Source organism: Schistocerca serialis, chromosome 5 (genome assembly GCF_023864345.2).
Source record: "Schistocerca serialis cubense isolate TAMUIC-IGC-003099 chromosome 5, iqSchSeri2.2, whole genome shotgun sequence".
NCBI lineage: Eukaryota > Metazoa > Arthropoda > Insecta > Orthoptera > Acrididae > Schistocerca > Schistocerca serialis.
Genome location: NC_064642.1, coordinates 313,524,435 through 313,550,593, shown reverse-complemented (window position 1 = coordinate 313,550,593; position 26,159 = coordinate 313,524,435). Strand labels below are relative to the sequence as shown.

General features: G+C 38.0%; 1 protein-coding gene across 1 annotated transcript in view; it reads right to left on the bottom strand.

The window, feature by feature from the left end:
• The window catches only part of LOC126480870 (calcium-binding mitochondrial carrier protein SCaMC-2), a 232,720-nt gene that overhangs the window by 158,900 nt on the left and 47,661 nt on the right, over positions 1 to 26,159 (bottom strand). Inside the window, exon 3 of the mRNA XM_050104249.1 lies at positions 16,743 to 16,830. Within this exon, the coding sequence (XP_049960206.1) occupies positions 16,743 to 16,830 (88 nt within the window). The remainder of the gene's footprint in view (positions 1 to 16,742; positions 16,831 to 26,159) is intronic.

Sequence of the window (26,159 nt, the reverse complement as noted above, 5' to 3'; positions counted from 1 at the left end):
AACCTATATACTTCATCAAATGCATTCAGAACAATACAAATAGCCACTCCTCTGCTTGTATCACCTCCAGCGAAAGAAGTTACTTTTAAATGGACTGGAAAATGTGAACAATCTTCTCAGAAACTGAAACATGCCTTGCTGAGTCAACCTTATCTTACACATTTTGATCCAAAAAAACCAGTAGTGCTTGCAGTTGATGCATCATCACATGGAACAGAAGCAGTTTTATCTGACTGGGTGAGCAATATGGAACGCTGTAGAGTGTCACATCTAAGACACTGAACAGGACCCAAGTCAACTACAGTCATCTGGAAAAGGAAGCTTTAGCCACAATTTATGACCTCAGAAAATTTCCTCAATACCTGTATGGTAGAAATTTTTTTTCTTGTGACTGACTATAAGCTGCCGACTGCTCTTTCTCATCTGGTGGAAGATGTATCTGATGATACAGCACAGAAGCTGCAGCCTTTGTCACTACTACTTTCCAATTATAAATATGTTCCAATTATAAATATGAAATTCTTTATCACCCTACAGCACAAGATGCAAACACAGACATACTGTCTTATTTACAAGGAGGAACCCAAAAGTAAAGGGAATTGGGTTGCAGTGGGCAGGGAGAGTGGGGGAGGCCATTGTTCAACCAGGTGTCCATTACAGTCATGCCACCTGGGTCAGTGCGCGAAGTTGTGTCACTGTGAGTACATCAGTTCACCCGTGAGATTTTTGGTAAAACAACTTTTTCCATTTCAGCAAAAATGTGATGGCAGATTGTTGAGAGCAATGCGTGGCTGTGGAATTTTGTTTCATGTTGGGGACATCAGCCGCGCAAAATACTGTAAGGCTTAAGACTGCTTATGGGGATGCGGCCCTAAGTAAAATCAGTCTCTACAAGTGGTTTTCACATTTTAAAAATGAAGAAATGTCAACTGAAGACCAACCCCATTTAGGACGCCCCTCAACCTCAAGAAGTGACGAAAACATTGACAAAATGAACTCATTCGTGAAGACCATTGCCAAACTATTGACCAACACTGTGAGGTGTCTGGGATATCATGAAGTTCAATTCAGAGAATTTTATCCAAAGATTTGCAAATGAGAAGGGTCGCAGCCTAATCTGTCCCACGTGTTGTCACAGACGAGCAAAGGTAGTGTAGACTTCAGTGATGTTTTGAGCTTCAAAATCAGCGCAAAGAGAACCCTAAATGTTTTTTGCAATGTGATTACCAGTGCAATGGATGCGACTCCAAATCAAAGCAGCAATCAAGCCAGCAGAAGACAAGTCTGTCTCTCCTTGACCCAAGAAAGCTCGCCAGGTGATGTCAAACATGAAGACAATGTTCATTTGTTTCTTCAATTGCAGAGGTGTTGTGCACACGGAGTTCGTTCCCCCAGGTCAAACAGTCAACCAGGAGTTCTATTTGGAGGTTTTGAAAAGACTGAGGGAGAGTATACAGAGGAAAATGGCAGACCTTTGGCGCACAGGTGACTGCTGTTTCCATCATGACAATTCAGCACCGGCCCACACTACCCTCTTTGTAAAGCAGTATCTAGACCCGTAATTTCTTTTTGTTCCCCAAACTCAAAAGGGACATGAAAGAAAAATGTTTTGCCACTGTGGAAGAGGTAAAATAAAAATCACTGGAAGGCATAAGGAACATCCCAATAAGTGAATTTAAAAACCGTTTTGAACAATGGAAGGACATTTGAAGAAGTGCATTGTGGTCAATGGAGAGTACTGTGAAGATGATCCAAATTTGGTGTAAAAATCTTGAGAAATAAAGGCATTGTGACGAATTCCCCTCCTCCACCCCCCCCCCCCCCCCGCCACCTTTTTTGGGTGGGTGGTCTCCCCCTCATACCTATGTAAAATGATCCAGATTTCAACAGATCGGAAGTTTCTTGTATTCAAATTAATTATTCTAATTTGTAAGCACTGCAAACTTTTGCCATTGATTCTCAGTGGACTGCACAGGCTACTGAACAAGATCAATCGCGATCATTGCTCATGTACTAAATATGAATGGGTTAGTCTCATAGACTGAAATCAATCTCAGATGAAGCAGTTCACAAATATCACGCACAACGCAACAACCTTTCTCTCCTGAATGGTGCTGATTTTGCCAACAAAATGGAATTCAGTACTCTGAATGGTACTGCTCTCCTCAATATAATGGTGACGCTGTATGTTTCATTTGCACTTTCAAGGCTCCAATGTCCAAACTTCATGCTTCACAAGATGAAAAATGCTTTGTTGTTTCTGAGCACCTATTGTATTATGCCTGCTCATGAAGGTTCCCAGCACAAATCTCACATGGTTGTCACTACTGTACTCTGCAGGTCTCTTTCAGCCTCACCACTATTTGATGCCAACTGTGTGATAGTTTTGTATGAAGAACAACTTTTTCTATCATGTCTATGAAAAGTGTCATGTCTGGGAATCCAGTGTCACTACTCCGACATCTCAATTCGGATCTTTGCCTGTGGTTCAGGCTTCTATAGAGACATAGCACGTCGCTACTAAACCTTACTAATATTCAGAGACTAAGTGTATTGGCATACAAGAGTGTGCATTTATATCAAGAACATTACTCCCATCTGAATATAATCCAGCACCACAGAAGAACCTACAGTACTTCAAAGTGATGTATATCTCAATTATTGTGTGCACCTATTGCAAATAAACTTATAAATGTGTTTTCTTTTTGTAGGGTCTGTTTATTGGCCACCTCCACCACTGACACACACACACACACTCACTCACTCACTCACTCACTCACTCACTCCAGACCAGTCCCTTAAAAGAAACTACTACCAACATATGCTCAAATGAACAGGATCTGGAAGAACAACGATTGGAAAGTCATGAACAAATGTGAAGAATGAAATGAAATGGGAAGGGCTACAATGGGAGGAAATGTTGAACAACAGATTGTAGGTGAAAATAAAAGATTGGAAGAGGCTCCATGAACAAACTGCGTAAGCAGAAACTTCTAAGCAAGAGCAACAACTTATGATATGTGCATTTTAAACATGTGGCACATTGCTATCAAAGTGGAAGTTAACTATTTCATACCGAGATAAGGAAATATGTTATATCAGATAAGAAGGAAGGAAGGCGAGTGTTGCACTGCCGTAATACTTGTGTAAAATATGCACAGATGAAATGCAGCTTTCTTTGAGTACGTGTCGTGCAAATCTGCAGTGGTTGTATCAGAAAACTGAATATTTTTCACAAACAAAGTGAACTTAGAGACACTACTACTTTATGGAGAACATAGAGGGAATTGGAAGGGAACAGTTAGTTGCATGCACAAAGAGATCCAACAGATGGCATCCAACAAGAATGACAGTTCAGCAAATGTGTCAGAAATTCTTATGGAAGGGCACACTTAACTATTTTACAGAGGGTAAGGAGCAAGCCAGCAATGAGTGATGTGAATGAAATTGATGTTTTGGTATTTAAATCCTGAATTCTACATACAGGGTGATTATAATTACAATTAAACTTCCAAAACATAGTAGAAATAACACCACTGGTCAGAATGACATCAAATTGCAACAGAATATTATCAAGGGGGGGAGTGGGGGGGGGGGGGGGGGACGTATGGCACAAGACAAAAAATTGTGTGAAAATTAATCAATAGATGGCACTGTATGTGTCAGAATATGTAAATGAATACACCTGTCATGTGCATGACCCACTGAAGTTGGTATAAACATGTCGGGTACACTGCTTTTCCTCGTTTCGTGTCTGCAATGTTCGCCATGACTGTCTCAATGCAGGACCACGAACTGCTTATAAAGATATATTACAAGAATGATGATGACTGTGCACATGTTGCTCTGCAGAAGTTCCAGACATTGAAGGGCTTGAAAAAAGGTGTTGGCCTGATGACTGGCACGGGTCTGGAGAAAATGATTCGTAAATTCGAAAAGACAGGTTCTTTTGGTGTGCAACCTGGTAGAGGGACAAAAAGAATTGATTCGATGTCAGTGGAAGCAGTGGCCACAGCAATGCAGGAGGAGACGAGTGGTGGTGTGTAAACATATAGTGCACAGAGAATTGCCAAAACATTGGACATACCTGTGAGCACAATGTGTAAAATCCTACAAACATCTTTCTTTGCTATCCATTCAAAATTACCCCATGTGCACGAGCTGCTTCCCATTAACCTGCCAGATATATTTTTGCTTTAGAATTTCTTGCTAGCATGGAAGTGGAGAATGATTGGCCGTGGAAGATTTTGTGGACAGACAAAGCCCACTTCCATCTGACTGGATATGTCAATCAATACACAGAACTGTCTAATATGAGCAACGGAAAATCCATACACACAAATCAACCGGTACCACTGCGCAGTGTGGATTTACGGCATCATTTATCACAGGGCCATATTTTTCAAAGAGAGAGTGCTTCCAGTACTGTTACCTGTAACATCACTGGTAAGCATTGTGAGTGTCTTTTGTGCACCTATGTCATTCCAGCTCTCCAACAGCATGGATGTGTGGATGGGGTCATTTTTATGCAAGATGGCATCCCTCCGCACATTGCAAATCCAGTTAAGCAGCAGCTGAAGTGCCAATTCGGAAATGCTAGAATTATCAGCCGCCATTTCCCTACAGCCTGGGCATCCCGATCACCTGATCTTAATCCGTGTGACTTCTGGATGTAATGTTCCAATTGCAATCTTAGCTGCATTGAAGGCATGCATTGCACAACACTTAAATACACTGTGGAACATGCTGTTTCTCAATTTCAACTTGGTGCTGAAAATGGTGGACAGCATACTGAACATGTTTTGTGCCAGTCACACAAATTAATAATCTGATTTGATTTTGATTGATGCTTTTTATGCAGTGTTTGGCCCCAGGACAATTAAAAACTGATTTTTCCCTCCAATGTGATGTGATCTTGCCGTAGTAGATGGGCTTATTTCACTAACAGTATCACACCTGTACACCCATGCATACTAAGTATTACAGTTTGTTTAACATCAAACACACACACTTCAGGCACTGTTGTATGATTCATTAATCATTTGTAGTTGACCACTATTAAATTATGATGTTTACAGCACCATCTATTGCTACATTTTGTAACTACTTTTCTTCTGCCACACACTTTCCTCCTCCTCCGACAATATTCTGTTGTAATTTGACACCAATCTGACCAGTGGTGTTATTTCTACAGTTGTTTGAAAGTTTAATTATAATCACCCGGTATTATAAATTCTCTGAAACTAGTAACTGAATTCTGAAGAATTAAACACCATTTACTTCATATCTTCCAGAACTAAAATACTAGCAGCAGATACTGAAAAAGCAAATTTGATGCCAACATCTCTTTAATAAACATAGCTATGAAATGAGACTATACATCACATTTAAGGAGAGCAGTCTCACAATACATCAGAGAAAACAGAACTATGATATCTTAACTGGTTCTGGAAGTATCCGAGGTGAACAGTCTGATGTATCACCTGATGTATTTAAAAACCATTGTGTGTTCAACGTTTTTCCAACAACCTCAAGGTGAGCAGCTAGTCAACTTTTAGTATTTCTTTCTGAACACATTACAGTTTCCTCTTGCAAACTTAGATGACATCTTTTCAGAATTTGAAGCAATATAATATTCACCAACACCACAATCACGCTCATCAAGATCGTGACAGTTTGCAAATAACTTCATTGTTTTTCATGCACTTACATAGCACTACACTGTAGCAAGAAATAAATATTTGTTGGTATACTATCATATTAATTAATGAGCAGTAAATAATGCAAATACTACGTTCTCTATACAGCCAGACATGTGGGAATAAGAAGGCAAGAATACTTTGGGGAAAAGGAATATTCGTACACTCCGACATAAAACCTGACCACTGCAAAGACTAAGTTCGAGTCATTTACATAATTGACCAATAAAGCTGGCTCCCCCTCAGAATCTTAAGTCTGCCCATCCGCAGGCTCAGCCAATTCCAAATGGTAAGGCGACCGCTTGCGATAAGCGGGAAATCCGGGTTTGAGTCCCAGTCAAACATAAATGTCATCATTCCAATAGGCAGGTGATGGTTGTCCATATTTGCAACTGTGAATACATTTCATGAACACCACAGAATGTAGAAATGTGTGGATGAAGCGATGTCTTCTGCCTGATATGTTACACTGCTGTTTCAACTTGTGGTCCAGTGCTAAACACAGTACAATGTAGATGCAAAGTCTTGAGTTGGAATCTATTCATTCCATTGTTTTACTACCCACATTTCTGCTTTAGGTACCAGCCTGATAGAACCTCAAGAATAGCTTGCTTCAATTTCAGTCCCATAGGTAATAGCAAAACTTTCTGTGAAAGGGCTTGTGGCTGTGTCAAGATCAGAAAAATTTATGCTTGAGAAAATCCTCACCTCACAGTGGCCACTGGCCACCGGTGCTTGAAGTTGGCTGCTTTCAGAACAGGTAAATGCGATGTGTTTCTTGGGTATATTTTTGTTCCTGTATCGGTAAGCATAACATTGTTCCCTATTGTTTCTTGATTATCCACCTGAAATAACTTTAATAAACTGAGTGGACACTATGCAGTTAAAATACACAAAACTGCATAGGTTGCTATGAGTGCATTCATCATCTGTCATTTTCTTATTTGAAGTTCTAGTATTTGCTTAGCAGTTACAAATTGGATTTTTCATACTTTAATCCTATCAACGTTATTTAAGCGATAAATAGTCACAAGTGGGAAAAGGTCTGACATTTGTACCAATTTTTGCTTTGGGTTTAACAGAAGGGTGAGGACAGTCGAGGAAGCTTTGAATATTTGTCATGTAAGGTGATTGCTAGTGTAAAAATCATGTCTGGAAAGGGTCGTCTTGTTTGTGAAAAATGTCAAGCCAGAATGATCTTTCTTGATTCTGAAGTATTCATAACTGATATATGTATAAACTGCAACCGGCAAGCTTCATGAGTCAGGTGTAGAAGTACTGCTGCTGTAATTCAAAGCAGCAAAAATCTGATGAGTAGGTATTACAGCATTATTGTTTGAAAGTCATCAGTTCACTCATTGAGAATTCATGTGCTGTGTTGTTACTGGTAATGAGTTATGATGCTTTTAAAGTTAACTTCTTAAGAAGAGATAAATGGCTGAGCCATAACAGAAGACACCACCTCAATGCATGTGAATAGGCAACATTTTGCTTCTGGCAACATAAGAACAGTGTTATACACTGTAAATTCCTCCCCAAAGGTATGTCCATTGCAGCTGCATTTGTTGCCAACAACTGAGCCATTTTAGAAAAAAATTTGACAAAACTGCATCAAATATTGCTACTACATGACTGACTCTGATGGTTTCACTAACTATTCAAACCTGGCTTGAAGATACCTCTAACTCTGAATGACTAAGTTTCTGAGGGCATGGAATCTGTAAACTACCTAAGCACTGTCAGATTGTTTTAGATAATATTAGAGAATGTACCGTTGATTATTAATTTCTCTCTTACATTTACTGCTATGCTCAATAAACTAATGAAAAATGCTGTTAAAAGATGCACTTCATTAATAAAATTTAATTACAACTTCAATGATAATTCAATTACACATATAAATTAATATCTAATAGTCATGGGGGGATTGAAATGTGATTGCAGTGGAAGGAACAGAAGAAAGGTTTACAGGAGAATACGGCCTTGGCAGTAGCAATGAGAGAGGGGAAAGACTAACTTTCAGATGGCTCAGTACACAGTTCAGTTGAAGACTGGACATCTCTAGAAAGGACAACCACAGAAGCTGGAGGTACAAGAAACGTAACTGCGAAGAAACTTCAGGTAACAGACTGAAATATTACTGTATCTCATTGCTACCTATCAGAACCCCTCGGAGAGCATTAAAGATAAACACCAGTCCTAATTGTCCAATTGTAAAGTGACCTGTTTCCAAATTACATACAAAAATAACCACTATTTCAGTATACATATAATTCGAAAATGATGATTTGCTGATTAACATTTTTATGTGAGAAACACAATATAAATGTGAAATTAATACTGTAACTAATCGAAAGAAATGTAGCACATGGTCAGGATGTACCAGTAAACTTATCAGTAAAAAAATACTACAGCAAATTAAATAGAACATATAAATAAAGCATGTTAATTGAATCTCCGATATATGTTAGCACTAAAATTCAGGCACTAGTTGATTTGTTATAAACAAATTTAGAAATTTAATTGTTACCTGTAACATAATTGATCAGAAAATATTATATTAACTCTTAACCAAGTTGAAAATAGGTTCACCTTGTTGAGCACTGAGATTGTAAATTTTTAGCAAAGTGTAACTCATATTCGGTTTAACTTTTAATTGTGATTTTACACAAAATTGTAATTTTCATTGTAGGTAATTGTTAACAAAAGTATAAATAGAGGTCACGCAGGCGCCTTGGGGCACTCGTTTTTTGGCTAGGGTTGCGAGCAAATGTATTGTAGGCTCACTCGTTCGTTGATTGTTGTGGACTCTGTGTCGTTTGATGTCAACTTTGGGTACATGTGATGTAACTGGTACAGTTCACCAGGCTCGGACACCAGAGTCCTGGAAATATATTGGTGTTAAAACTGCACTGTACTTTGGAATTTATTTGGGAGTCTCCCGCAATCCTTTTCATAGGCTGCACAGCGACGAGACGAATCCAGGAATTTTACAAAACCCCGAGAACTAAACAACTTTCACTGTTGGTAGAATTGACGTGAAAACAACAGCGCATCGACTGGGCATTTCACTCAAAACATTTGCAATGCGGAGGTGGGAAAATATAAACATCTCAAGACGAAATACTTCAATTGATCAACAAAAAACGGAAGTACAAAAATGTTCTGGAAAAGACAGGAATATAGCAAAATAAATTCCTTAAAAATGAAATAAATAGAAAGCGCAAGTCAGTCTAGGCAAAAAGGCTGCAGGAAAGATGTGAAGAAATCAAAAGATAAATTATTATTAGGAGGAATGATTAAGCATACAGAAAATTCAAAACAACCTACAGAGAAACAAGAATCAAGGGTGGTAACATTAAAAGTCCAATAAGAATTCTAGTGTCAAATGCAGAGGAGAGAGAAGGTAGGTATAAGGAGTACATTTAAGGGGAGTCATACCACCCAAAATAACAAAATTTGACATTTTTACTTTTGTGCAAATTATGAAAATATGGATGTTTATGTGTCATTTGGTGCTGGTTTTATTCAAATATTCGATTATTTACTATTTTAAATAAATATTTGAAAATAATCATGCAATGACATTTACGAGAATTTTGTTTTCCATCATTTCGCATATTGGCATTTTTCTCTGGAACTATACAGTATAGAAGGCTGTGATTTCTTTTGTTTTGTAGAGAACTGTCTGTTTAATAAGTTGCCTACACTGGCGGTACTTTGCAGTAAACTCTTTGAAGTGTACATTCGTTTGTGTTTGACAACAACAGTTACCCACTAGCCACGTTTTAGTTTCTGTCTCCTGTGATAGTTTTTGTCACAACTAAACCAAAAAGAGTGTTTAAAAAAATACGAAACAAAGGAAAAAGATACTACAGAACAGATATAGCAGCAGTAAAAAGAGTGGTTAGCGCCGAAGGGCGTGATAATTTGGTTGTAAATAGTGACAGTCCTTCTACTCCTCAGAGTGCTTCCAAGAAAAAACTGCTGGGTAATATGTAAAATACAACACAGCTTCAAACAGTGAAACAAATTGCAATATCATTATTACTCTCCATATACTTATTTCAGCTTTGTGTGAAACAGTGTGTTGTCATGTAAGTGGATGGGAAATTGAAATTTCTGAAAAGCTATTGCAACACAATAGTCTGGTGTGCACTTTACAAATAATGTGTTTGAACTGTAAAACCGAAAAGATTTTCAAGACTTCAGAAGTAAGTGTAAAGAATGGACTTTTTGACATTAATCTAAGATACTTCAAAGGACTTAGATGCATAGCCAAAGGCCATTACACTGGTAAGGTTCTTTGTGGCTTGCTGAGCCTCCCTAGTCCCCCTACAAAATCTATCAAATACAACTCCACAGTAAGAAGTAGTGTCAAGGCGTGTGCTATGGAGTCAATGACTACAGCAGCAGAGCAGGATGTAGCAGAAAATGGTAGTTCTAACATAGCAATATCATTCGACGGATCCTGCCAAAAAAGATGTTTCCGGTCAAAGAATTCACGTGCATCTATTATCAGCATCGACAACGGGAAAGTGTTGGATGTTGATGTGTTGACCATGTACTGTCAGGGTTGTAGACAAGCAGGCAAGAGTACTGAAATGCAAACTAAGCATGAAATGAATTGTCAGAGAAGGAACTAGTGGAGGAATGGGGGCAGCTTCTGCAGTGAAAATGTTCCAACCTTCCCAGCATGACCGTGCTGTTCGCTACATGAGTTTCCTTGGGGATGGAGACACTCAATCGTATAAGGCAGTGGTCGAGAGCAAACCCTATGATGATTTGTCAATTACAAAACTAGAGTGCATTAATCATGTGCAAAAGAGGATGGGCACAAGACTGTATAGACTCAGACAACAGTTGGGAAGTACCAAGTTCTCTGATGGTCCAAGTATAAGACGTCGACTGACTGATAAATTGATCAGATTACACAATATTATGGTATGGTTATTAGAAGTAACAGAGAATTTAGATGGTATGAAGAGAGCTGTTTGGGCAATTTATTTTTACAAGCTGTCTACAGATGCTGAACCGATACACAACCTATGTTCCACTGAATGGTGTAAATTCTTGAAGGCAAAAGAGGAGGGTAAAGTAGACACTTTCTCGCACAAAATTAGTATATCAAATGCTGTTATGCTTGCCATGAAACCTGTGTTTCAGGATCTCGCCCAACCATAGCTGTTGAAGAAATGTGTCAAGGGCAAAACACAAAATGCGAATGAATCATTTAAGAATGTTGTATGGTCAAGGATACCAAAAAATGTGTGCGTTGGAAGGTCAGTCTTTGAACTTGGTGTTTTGGACACTGTTCTTACTTTTAATGATGACTATTCTGCAAGACTACAGGTTTTGGAATATCTTGGCTTTCCTTAAGGTTTACAACACCACTAAAAGTGTGACGGACTTGGACCAACCGCGAATCATGAAGGCAGAAATTGCAACAAACAGTATGTCAAAAGAAGCTAGATCCAAGAGAAGGAGGGCAGCACTGGATGAGGAAGATGGAGGAGGAGGTGAGGACTACCATCCAAGAGGATTCTAACATTTTTTTAAGTATCAGTTGGCTGTATATTAAAATTTTTTCTTTAAACGCAATTTTCTCAACATGACATGTTTCAGTATTAAAGCCCCTTTTTCTAAGAAACTTCTGAATCTACATCATTGAATTATTTACCACATAACATAGATAGTACAATGATGTTGTAGCTCTGCTTTAGTAATATTTACTGTAATAGTTAGTTAAAATTCAAGAAATTAAAAATTGTGAAAATTTACACCAAAAAATTATATGTTTAGGGAAAGAAAATCATAACTTTTTTTCCAGTTGTTATTTTGAAGTGATTGTAGAGCAATACAGTCACAAAACATGGGAGAACATGTGATAAAAACACGACATTTATATACTCAACAGTTCCTGAGAAAACGGGGCATTTATATAGCCAATTTAACATTGTCGAGATAGGGCGGTACGACTCCCCTTAAGGTCTTTATGAGGGGGAGGAATTATCTGATGAAGTGATAGAAAAAGAAATTGGACTTGATATGAAAGACTTAGGGGATCCAGTATTAGAGTTAGAATTTGAAAGAGCTCAGGGAGACCTGAGACTGAAAAAGACAGAAGTGATAGATAAAGTTCCACCAGAATTTCTGAAATCATTGCGCCAGTAGCAACTAAACAACTATTCAAGTTGGTAAGTAGACTGTGAGACTTGGGACATACTATCAGACTTCCAAGGGGGGTGGGGGGGTGGGGGGGAGGGGTGTCTGTACTTCATGTCTTTCAAATTGTGTGGACGATCAAGAGTGAAACTACCACATAATAACAAATTAATAAAGCCCAGAAACTCATGCATCCAAGCTGCAGACATAATATACAGAAGAACAGAAAAGAAAACTGAGGATCTGTTAGACAACTGTAAGTTTGGCTTAAGGGAAGGTAGAGACACCAGAGAGGCAATTCTGACATTGTGCTTGATAACAGAAGCAAGGCTGAAGAAAAATCAAGTCACACTCATGGGCCCTGTTGATCTAGAAAAAGCATTTGACAATATAAACAGATGCAAGATATTAAAAATTCCGAGGAAACTATGAGTAAGTTATAGGGAAAAGACAGATACTATTCAATATGTACAAGAACCAAGAGCGGTCAATACGATTTGAAGACCTGGAAAAAAGTGAACCGATTAAAAAGGGGTTCAATCTATGCATTCAACAAGCAGTGACAGAAATAAGCAAAAGGTTCAAGAGTGGGGTTAAAATTCAAGATGGAAGGACATCAATGGTAAGATCTGCTGATGAAATTGCTATCCTCAGTGGAGCTGAAGAAGAATTACAGAACCTATTGAATGGAATGAACAGTGTAATGAGTACAAAATATGGATTGAGAGAAAACCAGAACAAGAAAGGTAAAGAGAATAGCAATAAACTTATCAAAATTTGTGATCATGAAGTGGAAAAAGCTAAGGCATTCTGCTACTTTGGAAGCGAAATAATGCCATGGTGGATGGAGCAAGAATGACATATAAAGCAGACTATCATACACAGTAAGGGCATTCCTGACCAAGAGAAATCTACTGGTATCAAACATAGGCTAATTTGACAAAGAAATTTTTAAGAACATATGTTTGGAGCACAGCACTGTAAGGTCGCTGATCACAGACACTGGAAAAACCGTAACAAAGGGAACTGAAGTGCTTGAGAAGTGATGCTACAGAAGAATGCTTTGAATTAGGTGGACATAAGATTAGGAATATGAGGATCTTCTGCAGAAACATTTGAAGAACACAGACAAGAAGAAGGGGCAGTATGTTATGACATCAGGAGACAATCTCCATGGTACTAAAGGGGGTTGCAGAAAGTAAAAACTGCAGAGGGAGACAGAGACTGTAACACATTCAACATATGAGGAGTTAAAGATGATGGTGCACGAGAGGATTTCATGGTGGGCACATTAAACCAATCAGAAAACTGATGACGAAAAAAGCTGTTAAGAAGTCAGCAACACTTTGGAAGTTCTGTTTCAGATTTCTGCCAACCTCAGCAATCTAACAGTTGTGACATTATAGTTTTGTGGTTTTAAAATTTGTGAATGACTTTGATTAGTAACGGTATTTGTACATATACTTAAATGCACTACTGAGTATGGGACACCATCACAAAAGTTTGATAAATGGTTTAAATTCCAGCTTCCTCCTACTCACTGCACTGTATTATGGAAGCCCCAATTAATTTAATGCACCTTGCTACAAATAAGTACTGTCTTTGAAGATAAATGGTTAATTAATGCACATTCATGAATCCACGTTACTTCCATGCCAAAATTTATACCACAGCAGCTGATTGCACAAGCCTGGGAGTTGTCAGTCCTGGAAGACAAACAATACAACATTCCCCTCTTACATCCACTTAACCCACAGGTCCCACACCACTTACCCCTCTTTCCCTGATTTAAGCAGCCTAATTTACTTAGCTCATAGCAGAATTCAGCAACATCAATTAACATTAAGCACATCATAAAATATTACTGTTTCTATAAGTATTTCTGTTACTGAGCAGGAGAACTACACTCTTACAAAGCTGTTAATGTTATTTGACGTTTTTGGATTCGGCTGTTAGTTGTTAGATGCATGTTATAAAACATGGCTGCAGACCACGGGAACCACGAACACTTTATTTGGGCTGCAGTTTGACAACCACTCGTCTGGAGCATAATTACTAGTGACACTCAGATGTGCTGACTACAAATTAATCATCATAAATTAATAACCGACACTTTTTTTTCGTTTTTCTGTCAAGTGTACTGAAACCAGAAAATCTCAATTATCAGACACTATTCACATTTTTGGAGCATCTCCACTGGTTATCTGCAAGCATTATGAGTAGACAATGCATCTTTTGATAGTTACATATTCTTAAGAATGCTGTTATTGGCACTATCCTCAAAACAGAGGACCACAATTGAAAAGAGAACAACACAGGAATGACTGCAAAACAAAACATCCACAGATACTTTGTAAACTACAAATAAAGTTTCAAATCAAGAAAGTCTACTGTACAAGGAAATCACACACAATGACCAAAGAAGCTGGCTCAAAAAGCTGTGAATAAAATGAAACCAGTGACTGTGTGCAGTGCAAATCAGATTACAGCTTCTGTTAACATGAAAGGAGAAGCAGCTGTCATCAGAACCTGAACAACGAAACGCAAAACACTTAGCAATACCACCTAGAATATCTCGTCCTTAAGCAAAACTGACATTCAGCCTATAAATACTGCAAACAAGTATCCTATATCCATAATGGTTACAATGCAACTGCTGATGCTTTGTAAAAAATAAAAATAAATAAAAAATAATAAAAAAAAAGATTAGAGTGTCTATACTGTAGAGCTTTTCAACTTTTAGTCTACAACAGAGAACCTGAAATAATGACAAGGTTTGTGAAGCTGAGCATGGTGTTTATTTTCTATGCCGTCCGCCAAAGTCAGTGCAGAGTTTTGTTAATTTGGTCTATTTGTTTCATACGAGCGCCACTTCTGGTTTACCACAATATTCATATGGAAATTATTGATGTGGAATGAAATGGCACAGATGTGCAGACTGTTCTAGAATTTGCAGAGACTATCCATACACTGCTGATGAGTGATGCCAAATTACTTTATTTTAACATTGGTCACTGTAAGCCAGTTTATGGTATTAATATAATAGAGGGAAACAATCCACGTGGGAAAAATTTATCAAAAAACAAAGATATATTTAAAGACAAACTCTTTGTCTTTAAATGTCTGCTTGTGTCTGTATATGTGTGGATGGATATGTGCGCGCGCACGAGAGTGTATACCCATCCTTTTTTCCCCCCTAACGTAAGTCTTTCCACTCCCGGGATTCGAATGACTCCTTACCCTCTCCCTTAAAACCCACATCCTTTCGTCATTCCCTCTCCTTCCCTCTTTCCTGATGAGGCAACAGTTTGTTGCGAAAGCTTGAATTTTGTGTGTATGTTTGTGTGTCTTTCGACCTGCCAGCGCTTTCGTTTGGTAAGTCACATCATCTTTGTTTTTTGATAAGTTTATGGTATTATGTACATTAGAGTGGAGCACCTTTTAATTAAAATAACTAATGGTCACTATATTTCTGAACAGTGGAAGTAGGATTGCAGTGAGGTATTTACCTAACTAAATGTAACATATGAAACCTATGTAATGACTATCATTTAAGTTGCATATATGATAGCAGTATTTGTTATGCAATTATCTGCAGAATTATTGAAATTAGCACAATTGAAATTGAAGCTAAATACAAGAGACATTGGTTTCAAACTGATCTTACGTATATTTTTCATACCAGTACACAATTTAAGTGCAATGTGAGCAATGTTTAACATGCCATATACTATGTAAATCTTATTAAAGAAGCAAGATGCACAAAGAACCAAACCACATGCAAAAATTACCGCATCCTACAGTCATTCTGGACTGTGCAGATAGCCTGTTGAGTGGCACCCACTTTTATCAGCCACTTTTGTGAAAGACCGTCTCTGTGGCGGCCAGCCACTGGCCAGGTTTCACGTCAAAGAGTACATGTAGATGTACATCCCATATGCCATTATTTCTTTGGCGCATGTGACACTATATCTTTATTATGTCAACAGAACAAATCACTGGTTCTATTTCAATATTAAGGTGACTAAGTAAAAGCAACTGGCAACTGAGGAAGGAGCACTTTTCCAGGACTATTGCAGGTATATGAAGTCTAATTAACATCTATCTCTACATACCTGCAAATATTTTGAAGTTTTTGGCTTTTTAACAAAGTAAGTGTTGCACTTTATTCTCCCCTGCTCTCTTAATGATACTTTATATTACAACAAATTGATTAGAGCTATCAAATGTTATATTACACCAGAAAAATGGTCAAAAAGAGATTTGTTTCCATGCACGGTCCAAAATTTAATCACTGTCTTGTCTTATTCTGCTAACTAAGATTATAACAAGCATTTATACCTTTCATATTATAATAATTATTATTACATAAAATATATTGGTAATAACCTTTCATTAATTTTGCGTAGCCAGTATTCCCCATGAAGTCATTAACTTGAAGTATCAATGGAAATTACATTACTCAATCTTTCTGCACTAAGAACTAACAATTCCATTCATTTTTCTTTAATTAGTGCCAATTATGCATGCAAGAAGATTTTTGTTTCTTACTGTTCAATACTTTACATAGCACTTAATATTAATCTCGGCATCATGCATAAGTTCTTAATAAGACCATAGTTACATAATTCAAGTGGATAGAAAAGAAAGACGAAGAAGAACAATACTTTCAGCCATGAGACGGAGAAAAAGAGAAGAGGGGGGAGGAGGGTGGGGAGTCTAGAAAGAAAGAGAGAGAGAGAGAGAGAGAGAGAGAGAGAGAGAGAGAGAGAGAGAGAGAGAGAGAGAGAGACTGAACGTGCAATATAATGTAAAATTAAGCGTAGATCACAATTAAGACTGTGGGAAAGAAATTAAGCATTTTTAACAAATTAATACCTTTGTAATAATTTGGTGGCTTCTTTTGCCTCTATCTCGACACCCAATTCTTTAAATGCTTTGATCAGTTCTTCAACGTCAATTCGACCTGTAAGATGTTCCAGAGATCACGTAAAGAAAGATAGTTTAAAACAATGGCTATGGCAATAAAAACCTCGATGTGGCTGTAGAAACACACACTTGCTATTTGACAACAAATTTTCTGTGTAGTTCAATCATTTCAAGATGCAATAAAATTGGCATTTTAGTTTTGAACGTACAACCGACTTTCATTCATAACAAGTAACAGCCAGCTCAATAATAATGAGATATTTCAATAAAAAGTAATGCTACAGAAAATTTTAGTAGCTAAGGAAGAATCTTCTTTTTAACCAGTACACACAGTTGATTGGAAAGGGGGGGGGGGGGGGGGGACGATGAGCTCCTAAATCAAACAACAGATTTAACTGGAGTGGGTATTACGGACTCACTCTTCATTACACACAAGCTCTCAATATTGCTACAAAATTTATGACTGGCTGTTTACAATTAATGAGAACGATAAAGCTTTATACCTACATTTCACTGTTAACTACACCATTTGTAAGCATCAGTAAATATCACTTATTGATAAAGGACGAATGGAAGCTTGTAAAATAAATTCCACTTCATTTCTACTGATTAAAATTACAATAATTCAATCTAGTACAAAGTCAGTATGTTTGCATATTGCCTATAGTTTCCTTTTGACAAGCACAATTTTAGATATATGAAGAACAAATCTGAGCCAAACACCAAACAATTCCATTTGGGAGTGACCAAGGAGTAAACAGGACAGGCCATTCTTGCTGGTAAATCCATGCTCTGTCCTGCTCGGTAACTTTGACTGCGAAAAGAGGTACTTGCTTATTCTAATGTAGCCCACTTCGACAAGGAATACGATTAGACCAGTAGAAGTTTCAGCAGAACTAAATCTAATCTGTAGTAATGGTATTTGCACAATTTATTTATATATTGTGCCAGCTCACATGGAAATTATTTCTGCAGAAACAAGCATAAAAAATGCAAAAAGGTGAACATTAACTCAGAATGATCTGCAAATTGGTATACAATACATTATCGTGGACAGAAAGTTCACAAACCATCTACCATAGCATCAGTGTGCTATGTAGTCAAATATCACGAAACAACGACATACTTTAGTACTCTTATGATTTGGAAAAGTTCAACAGGTACAAGTAACAGCACCGATAACGCTTTAAATTGACATCTTTCCTCTCCTAGCGAAGCACAACCTCTGAGCCCTGCAAATGGATGTGTCCTGTCAAGCAGTCTGACAGTGCACTCTAAACTGTCACTGCCAAGAGAAGTACCTGGAGAGTAATGACAGCAATTTTTCAACATTCTCAACATAAATAAGTATGCTGATCAAAAGAGTAAGTCAGAAATAGTAATGGCAAGAAATGTGTATGAGACTGCTTTGTGTAACACTTCTACAGAAAAAAATAAACCATTTCATATCAATGGCATACATAATAAATAATATATTGACAGTTGGAACTTCACAGTATAATGGCATATAGTGCTAATGCTAACTTTTTCCATTAATTAGGGTAGTGCACTGACTCAACAATGGTATTTTTCACAATCTGTGGCAAGCCAAGTAGTTTAAAGTACAGATGCTGGTCCATCATGAGGTAACGAACACCATCTAAGCCTTACTTTTGAGACTTATTCAACACATTGACTGCCACAAGGCTGCTGGTGGCCTCTGTTGAACATCACACCTAATGCAATAGTCCTGACCTGGCGGTGAAGCACCCATCACTATGCATGCGGCAGTCAACATGTTAAGGAAGGTTTGAGGAACTACAGATAACAACATAATGAAATACTATTGGTATTTTGACTTTTGGATAAATTGTTTGAGTGCTACTGATATCTCTGATGTACAAAATTAAAATTTTTGTTATTTCGTAGTTTTGATATATCATAAAGAATGGTACTTATTTAAAAAAGTTATTAGGTTTTGAAACACAAAACTTGTTGATTTTGTTTTATGAAAGCTCTGTCATTGTTGACTCAGACTAAAGTTGTCAAGAAATTTGTTTAATTTTAATAAAACACTTTTCAACACTTATTACTTTTAAATTTAAAAAATCAAAGCTAGCTAATTATACATATCATAGAAAATAGTTCTAAATAGAAAATACTGTAAGGAATTTGCAACATTAACATTTTTTGAAGTTACTTCAGTATCTTAGTTCGGTGAGGCTCAAGGGAATAATATTCAGAAGTGCTGTCAATTTACAAACAAAAAACTGTCAACCCATGAATAGTTTCACTCTTTAAAAAAAATGGAAGGTGTATAAAGGATATTTAATGCACATTTTTAGAACAGAATTCTTCCCCACAGAATGTTCATTTCTCCCTCTATTGTAAAAGAGGGTGACTAAATCATTTACCCAGTGGTGCTGTTATACAAAGTTTTAAAGAATTTTATCACAAATTCTACATAGAGCATTAGTTCTAATTTCTGTATAAAATGACTCCACACATTACATCACATCATCAGCTGATTAGCTTATGTCAGACTCAGTGACTAATCAACTGAAAGGCAAAAATTCAAGCTTACCACACTACAAGGTTCTGAATAAACAGTCGACTTCAGACAAGTAGGAGATTAACCAAATCAATTATATAAAGTGATGTGTAGCGATACAAGGAGTAGCAAATTTGATGCAAAAATCAGTATATTACTTTATGGACGGTACTTTTAGGACATGTATTGCGTTCATGTCAAGCAAGTATCGATTTGTGACGTCATCGTCCAGACACGCATCAATTGTGATCTAAATCCGTTTTGGCAAATTAATAGTTTCTCTCAGGCGATAAAAGTTTTTCGATTATGAAATATAAACTCGCCAAGTCTATTCTGAATGGAAAATATTTAATATAAAGTTATTTTGGTTTTTCTATGAATGAAAAGGAGAGTGTATTTATGGGCAGCTTTTATTCCGAGATGATGACATACTTAAAGTGCGAAAGTGCGCGTGTATAGTTCACTTGCCGGTGCACGAATTTTATTTTATGATTCTGAATCGGATAGAGATAAATCCGATTCCAATTAGATTTTTACATGATATCACATCATTGTAAAAGAGTTGTTTGGCTCATCAGGGAAATACTGAAAACTGCGCACTAGATTTGAAATAAGTTACATACCAGTGCGAGATCAGGTTGTTCAGTAAATTGTGGACAATAGTTACAAATATGCTTTGATTTAATCCACAAAGCTCAAATTAATTTTGAACCAAGTGCTGATTTGGACAATAATTAAACAAAAGGTTATTTAAAATACTGAGGATCAGTTTTAATAGACACACGTATGACGATGTTGATTACGTTGCCAAGCAACGCTGTAATGAATTCATTGAAATGGTTCGCGAAACAGAGAAGTCCATTACACACATAAAATGCTACACGAAGTTTGATGGTGCATGAGATTATGAGTGTGTTTCTTTTCTTTTTCACAAATACCAATAAACAGACAATGAGAGTATTAACTGTTGTATAATTTCATTGTACCGCTACGGAACGTCTCTTCACAAAAAGATCTCGGGATGCTGGGGCACACAAGAAGAGGCATCGGCAAAGATGGATGGGAATAGTATTACTGTATATGTGTAATACCTAGCCTGCCAAGAAGTCAAGGAGAATTCATACAAAAATAATAAGTGCTTACCATGTACACTATCTGATCAAAAATATCTGTATACCTATTAGTGGAAATTAATACGGTATGTGTCAACCCTTCACCTTTATGACAGCTAGAACTCTGCTGGGGTCTTTTTCAATGAGGCATCTGAATAATTGGAGGAACTGCAGTGTATTCTTCCTCAAGAGTCGAAACTAAAGCGAGTTGTAATGTTCGGCGCTATGGTCTGGAGTAAAGTTGACATTCTAACTTATCCCAGTGGTGTTCCATGGGGTTCGGGGTGGGGCTCTCACTCCATTTCAGGATTGGAAGTGTCCACAAACCATTACCTAGATTAGATTAATACTTGATCCATAGATCATGAATATGACACTTCGTAATGATGTAGAACATGTCAGGTTAATAAAAAGATGTCTGTACAAGATATTACATTACACAAAATATTGCACGACACTAATTTTTAAGTTTTTTTCCCCCTTAATTTATATCTAAAAATTCAGCCAATGAGTAGAAGGAGTTGTCATCTAGAAATTCTTTTAATTTATTTTTAAATGGTAGTTGACTATCAGTCAGGCTTTTGATGCTGTTTGGTAGGTGACCAAAGACTTCTGTGGCAGCATAGTTTACCCCTTTCTGTGCCAAAGTCAGATTTAACCCTGCATAGTGAAGATCATCCTTTCTCCTGGTGTTATAGCTATGCACACTGCTATTACTTTTGAACTGGGTTGGATTATTAACAACAAATTTCATGTTGTTGTGGTCTTCAGTCCTGAGACTGGTTTGATGCAGCTCTCCATGCTACTCTATCCCGTGCAAGCTTTTTCATCTCCCAGTACCTACTGCAACCTACATCCTTCTGAATCTGCTTAGTGTATTCATCTCTTGGTCTCCCTCTACGATTTTTACCCTCCACGCTGCCCTCCAATACTAAATTGGTGATCCCTTGATGCCTCAGAACATGTCCTACCAACCGATCCCTTCTTTTGGTCAAGTTGCGCCACAAACTTCTCTTCTCCCCAATCCTATTCAATACTTCCTCATTAGTTATGTGATCTACCCATCTAATCTTCAGCATTCTTCTGTAGCACCACATTTCGAAAGCTTCTATTCTCTTCTTGTCCAAACTATTTATCGTCCATGTTTCACTTCCATACATGGCTACACTCCATACAAATACTTTCAGAAATGACTTCCTGACACTTAAATCTATACCCGATGTTAACAAATTTCTCTTCTTCAGAAACGCTTTCCTTGCCATTGCCAGTCTACATTTTATATCCTCTCTACTTCGACCATCATCAGTTATTTTGCTCCCCAAATAGCAAAACTCCTTTACTACTTTAAGTGTCTCATTTCCTAATCTAATTCCTCAGCATCACCCGACTTAATTAGACTACATTCCATTATCCTTGTTTTGCTTTTGTTGATGTTCATCTTATATCCTCCTTTCAAGACACTGTCCATTCCATTCAACTGCTCTTCCAAGTCCTTTGCTGTCTCTGACAGAATTACAATGTCATCGGCGAACCTCAAAGTTTTTATTTCTTCTCCATGAATTTTAATACCTACTCCGAATTTTTCTTTTGTTTCCTTTACTGCTTGCTCAATATACAGATTGAACAACATCGGGGAGAGGCTACAACCCTGTCTTACTCCCTTCCCAACCACTGCTTCCCTTTCATGTCCCTCGACTCATAACTGCCATCTGGTTTCTGTACAAATTGTAAATAGCCTTTCGCTCCCTGTATTTTACCCCTGCCACCTTTAGAATTTGAAAGAGAGTATTCCAGTCAACATTGTCAAAAGCTTTCTCTAAGTCTACAAATGCTAAAATGTAGGTTTGCCTTTCCTTAATCTTTCTTCTAAGATAAGTTGTAAGGTCAGTATTGCCTCACGTGTTCCAGTGTTTCTACGGAATCCAAACTGATCTTCCCCGAGGTCGGCTTCTACTAGTTTTTCCATTCGTCTGTAAAGAATTCGTGTTAGTATTTTGCAGCTGTGACTTATTAAACTGATAGTTCGGTAATTTTCACATCTGTCAACACCTGCTTTCTTTGGGATTTGAATTATTATATTCTTCTTGAAGTCTGAGGGTATTTCGCCTGTTTCATACATCTTGCTCACCAGATGGTAGAGTTTTGTCAGGACTGGCTCTCCCAAGGCCGTCAGTAGTTCCAATGGAATGTTGTCTACTCCCGGGGCCTTGTTTCGACTCAGGTCTTTCAGTGCACTGTCAAACTCTTCACGCAGTATCATATCTCCCATTTCATCTTCATCTACATCCTCTTCCATTTCCATAATATTGTCCTCAATTACATCGCCCTTGTATAGACCCTCTATATACTCCTTCCACCTTTCTGCTTTCCCTTCTTTGCTTAGAACTGGGTTTCCATCTGAGCTCTTGATATTCATACAAGTCGTTCTCTTATCTCCAAAGGTCTCTTTAATTTTCCTGTAGGCGGTATCTATCTTACCCCTAGTGAGATAGGCCTCTACATCCTTACATTTGTCCTCTAGCCATCCCTGCTTAGCCATTTTGCACTTCCTGTAGATCTCATTTTTTGAGACGTTTGTATTCCTTTTTGCCTGCTTCATTTACTGCATTTTTATATTTTCTCCTTTCATCAATTAAATTCAATATTTCTTCTGTTACCCAAGGATTTCTACTAGCCTTCGTCTTTTTACCTACTTGATCCTCTGCTGCCTTCGCTACTTCATCCCTCAAAGCTACCCATTCTTCTTCTACTGTATTTATTTCCCCCATTCCTGTCAATTGTTCCCTTATGCTCTCCCTGAAACTCTGTACAATCTCTGGTTCTTTCAGTTTATCCAGGTCCCATCTCCTTAAATTCCCACCTTTTTGCACTTTCTTCAGTTTTAATCTACAGGTCATAACCAATAGATTGTGGTCAGAGTCCACATCTGCCCCTGGAAATGTCTTACAATTTAAAACCTGGTTCCTAAATCTCTGTCTTACCATTATATAATCTATCTGATACCTTTTAGTATCTCCAGGGTTCTTCCATGTATACAACCTTCTTTCATGATTCTTAAACCAAGTGTTAGCTATGATTATGTTGTGCTCGGTGCAAAATTCTACCAAGCGGCTTCCTCTTTCATTTCTTAGCCCCAATCCATATTCACCTACTATGTTTCCTTCTTTCCCTTTTCCTACACTCGAATTCCAGTCACCCATGACTATTAAATTTTCGTCTCCCTTCACAATCTGAATAATTTCTTTTATTTCATCATACATTTCTTCAATTTCTTCGTCATCTGCAGAGCTAGTTGGCATATAAACTTGTACTACTGTAGTGGGTGTGGGCTTCGTATCTATTTTGGCCACAATAATGCTTCACTATGCTGTTTGTAGTAGCTTTCCCGCATTCCTATTTTCCTATTCATTATTAAACCTACTCCTGCATTACCCCTATTTGATTTTGTGTTTATAACCCTGTAGTCACCTGACCAGAAGTCTTGTTCCTCCTGCCACCGAACTATATCTAACTTTAACTTATCCATTTCCCTTTTTAAATTTTCTAACCTACCTGCCCGATTACGGGGTCTGACATTCCACGCTCCGATCCGTAGAACGCCAGTTTTCTTTCTCCTGATAACGACATCCTCTTGAGTAGTCCCCGCCCGGAGATCCAAATGGGGGAGTATTTTACCTCTGGAATATTTTACCAAAGAGGATGCCATCATCATTTAATCATACAGTAAAGCTGCATGCCATCAGGAAATATTACGGCTGTAGTTTCCCCTTGCTTTCAGCCGTTCGCAGTACCAGCACAGCAAGGTCGTTTTGGTTATTGTTACAAGGCCAGATCAGTCAATCATCCAAACTGTTGCCCTTGCAACTACTGAAAAGGCTGCTGTCCCTCTTCAGGAACCACACGTTTGTCTGGCCTCTCAACAGATACCCCTCCGTTGTGGTTGCACCTATTGTACGGCTATCTGTATCGCTGAGGCACGCAAGCCTCCCCACCAACGGCAAGGTCCATGGTTCATGGACATTAAGTTTGACATTTCATAAGTGAATAAATATACTGTGAGGTTACTGTGAGGATCCCTAGATCCTTAAATAGATGTCTGCACAGAGCCTGCTTAACCGAAGGGTGCATCATCATCTCCATTACCATCAACCATTGACTCTGAACTGTTCCCTTACTGTTCACAGTACACGACACTGAAGTGTGTTAATATCCTTCTACATATAGCACTTTTTACAGCACAATGAAGGAAACACACCCTAACATAAAAAACACCCCCATACCAAAGCACCACTTCCCTCATACTTCACCGTTGGCACAACACACTTGGGCAGGTTACTAAATCTTCTCCATCACATTGCTGCAAGGTACAGCACAATTCATCACTCTAAATCATTCATTTTGGGTCATCCACTGTCAAGTGAAGTCACTCCTTACATCACCTCAAGTGTTGCTATGCACTAACTACAGAAATGTGCAGCTTGTGAAGAGCTGCTTGACCACTGTATCCCATTCTTTTTAACCCTCTACACACAGTCACTGTACTAGCTGGTGGCACTTTGGAAGTTGAGAGTAATTGCTTCTGTTGACTTCATGCTGTGCATTCTCTCTCTCTCTCTCTCTCTCTCTCTCTCTCCCGCTTCCTCTCTCACAATCACACATTGCTTGACGGTCCCTGTCATCAGCACATTACGGATGCCTGTCTGGGCCTAACAGTGTTGTTCCTTCGTGTCTCTGCAATCATATTACTAACAGTAGACTTGGACAGCTTTATAATGGTTGGAAGGTTCCTGACAGATTTATTACTTCTATGACATCCAATGACAAGTCAACATTCTAAGTCACTGAACTCTGCTGCCAGACCCATCCCACTTTTACTGCTTCTCTACAAACAAGGAAATACTCCCCACCTAAATTTTTAACGGCAAGTCTGCTGTCATGATACAGTGATCAATTCTGTATTACATATGAGTGTCTGGATACTTGTGGTCACATAGCAATATCTGAAGTACTTAATGAATCTTCATTTCATTAAGTTTGACAGCATGTGTTAAATAATTATCACTTACATTCAGTACCCATAAAAGCACATAGACAGCCTAATATTTTGGAGAAATACACAGACATCATTTTATCAACTTTATAATACTGACATATGAAAATTGTTATTTCTACAAAATATTGGTATTTGGAAACATTCCACGTGGGAAAAAATATATATAAAAACAAAGATGAGGTGACTTACCGAACGAAAGTGCTGGCAGGTCGATAGACACACAAACATACAAACAAAATTCTAGCTTTCGCAACCAACGGTTGCCTCATCAGCAAAGAGGGAAGGAGAGGTCTTTAAATATGTCTGCTTGTGTCTGTATGTGTGGATGGATGTGTGTGTGTGTGTGTGTGTGTGTGTGTGTGTGTGTGTGTGTGTGTGTGTGTGTGTGTGCGCGCGCGCGAGAGAGTGTATACCTGTCCTTTTTCCCCCCCAAGGTAAGTCTTTCCGCTCCAGGGATTGGAATGACTCCTTACCCTCTCCCTTAAAACCCACATCCTTTCGTCTTTCCCTCTCCTTCCCTCTTTCCTGATGAGGCAACCATTGGTTGCGAAAGCTAGAATTTTGTGTGTATGTTTGTGTGTCTATCGACCTGCCAGCGCTTTCGTTCGGTAAGTCACCTCATCTATATATATATATATGAAGTGCAACACTGTCCACAAACAGTTAATGCC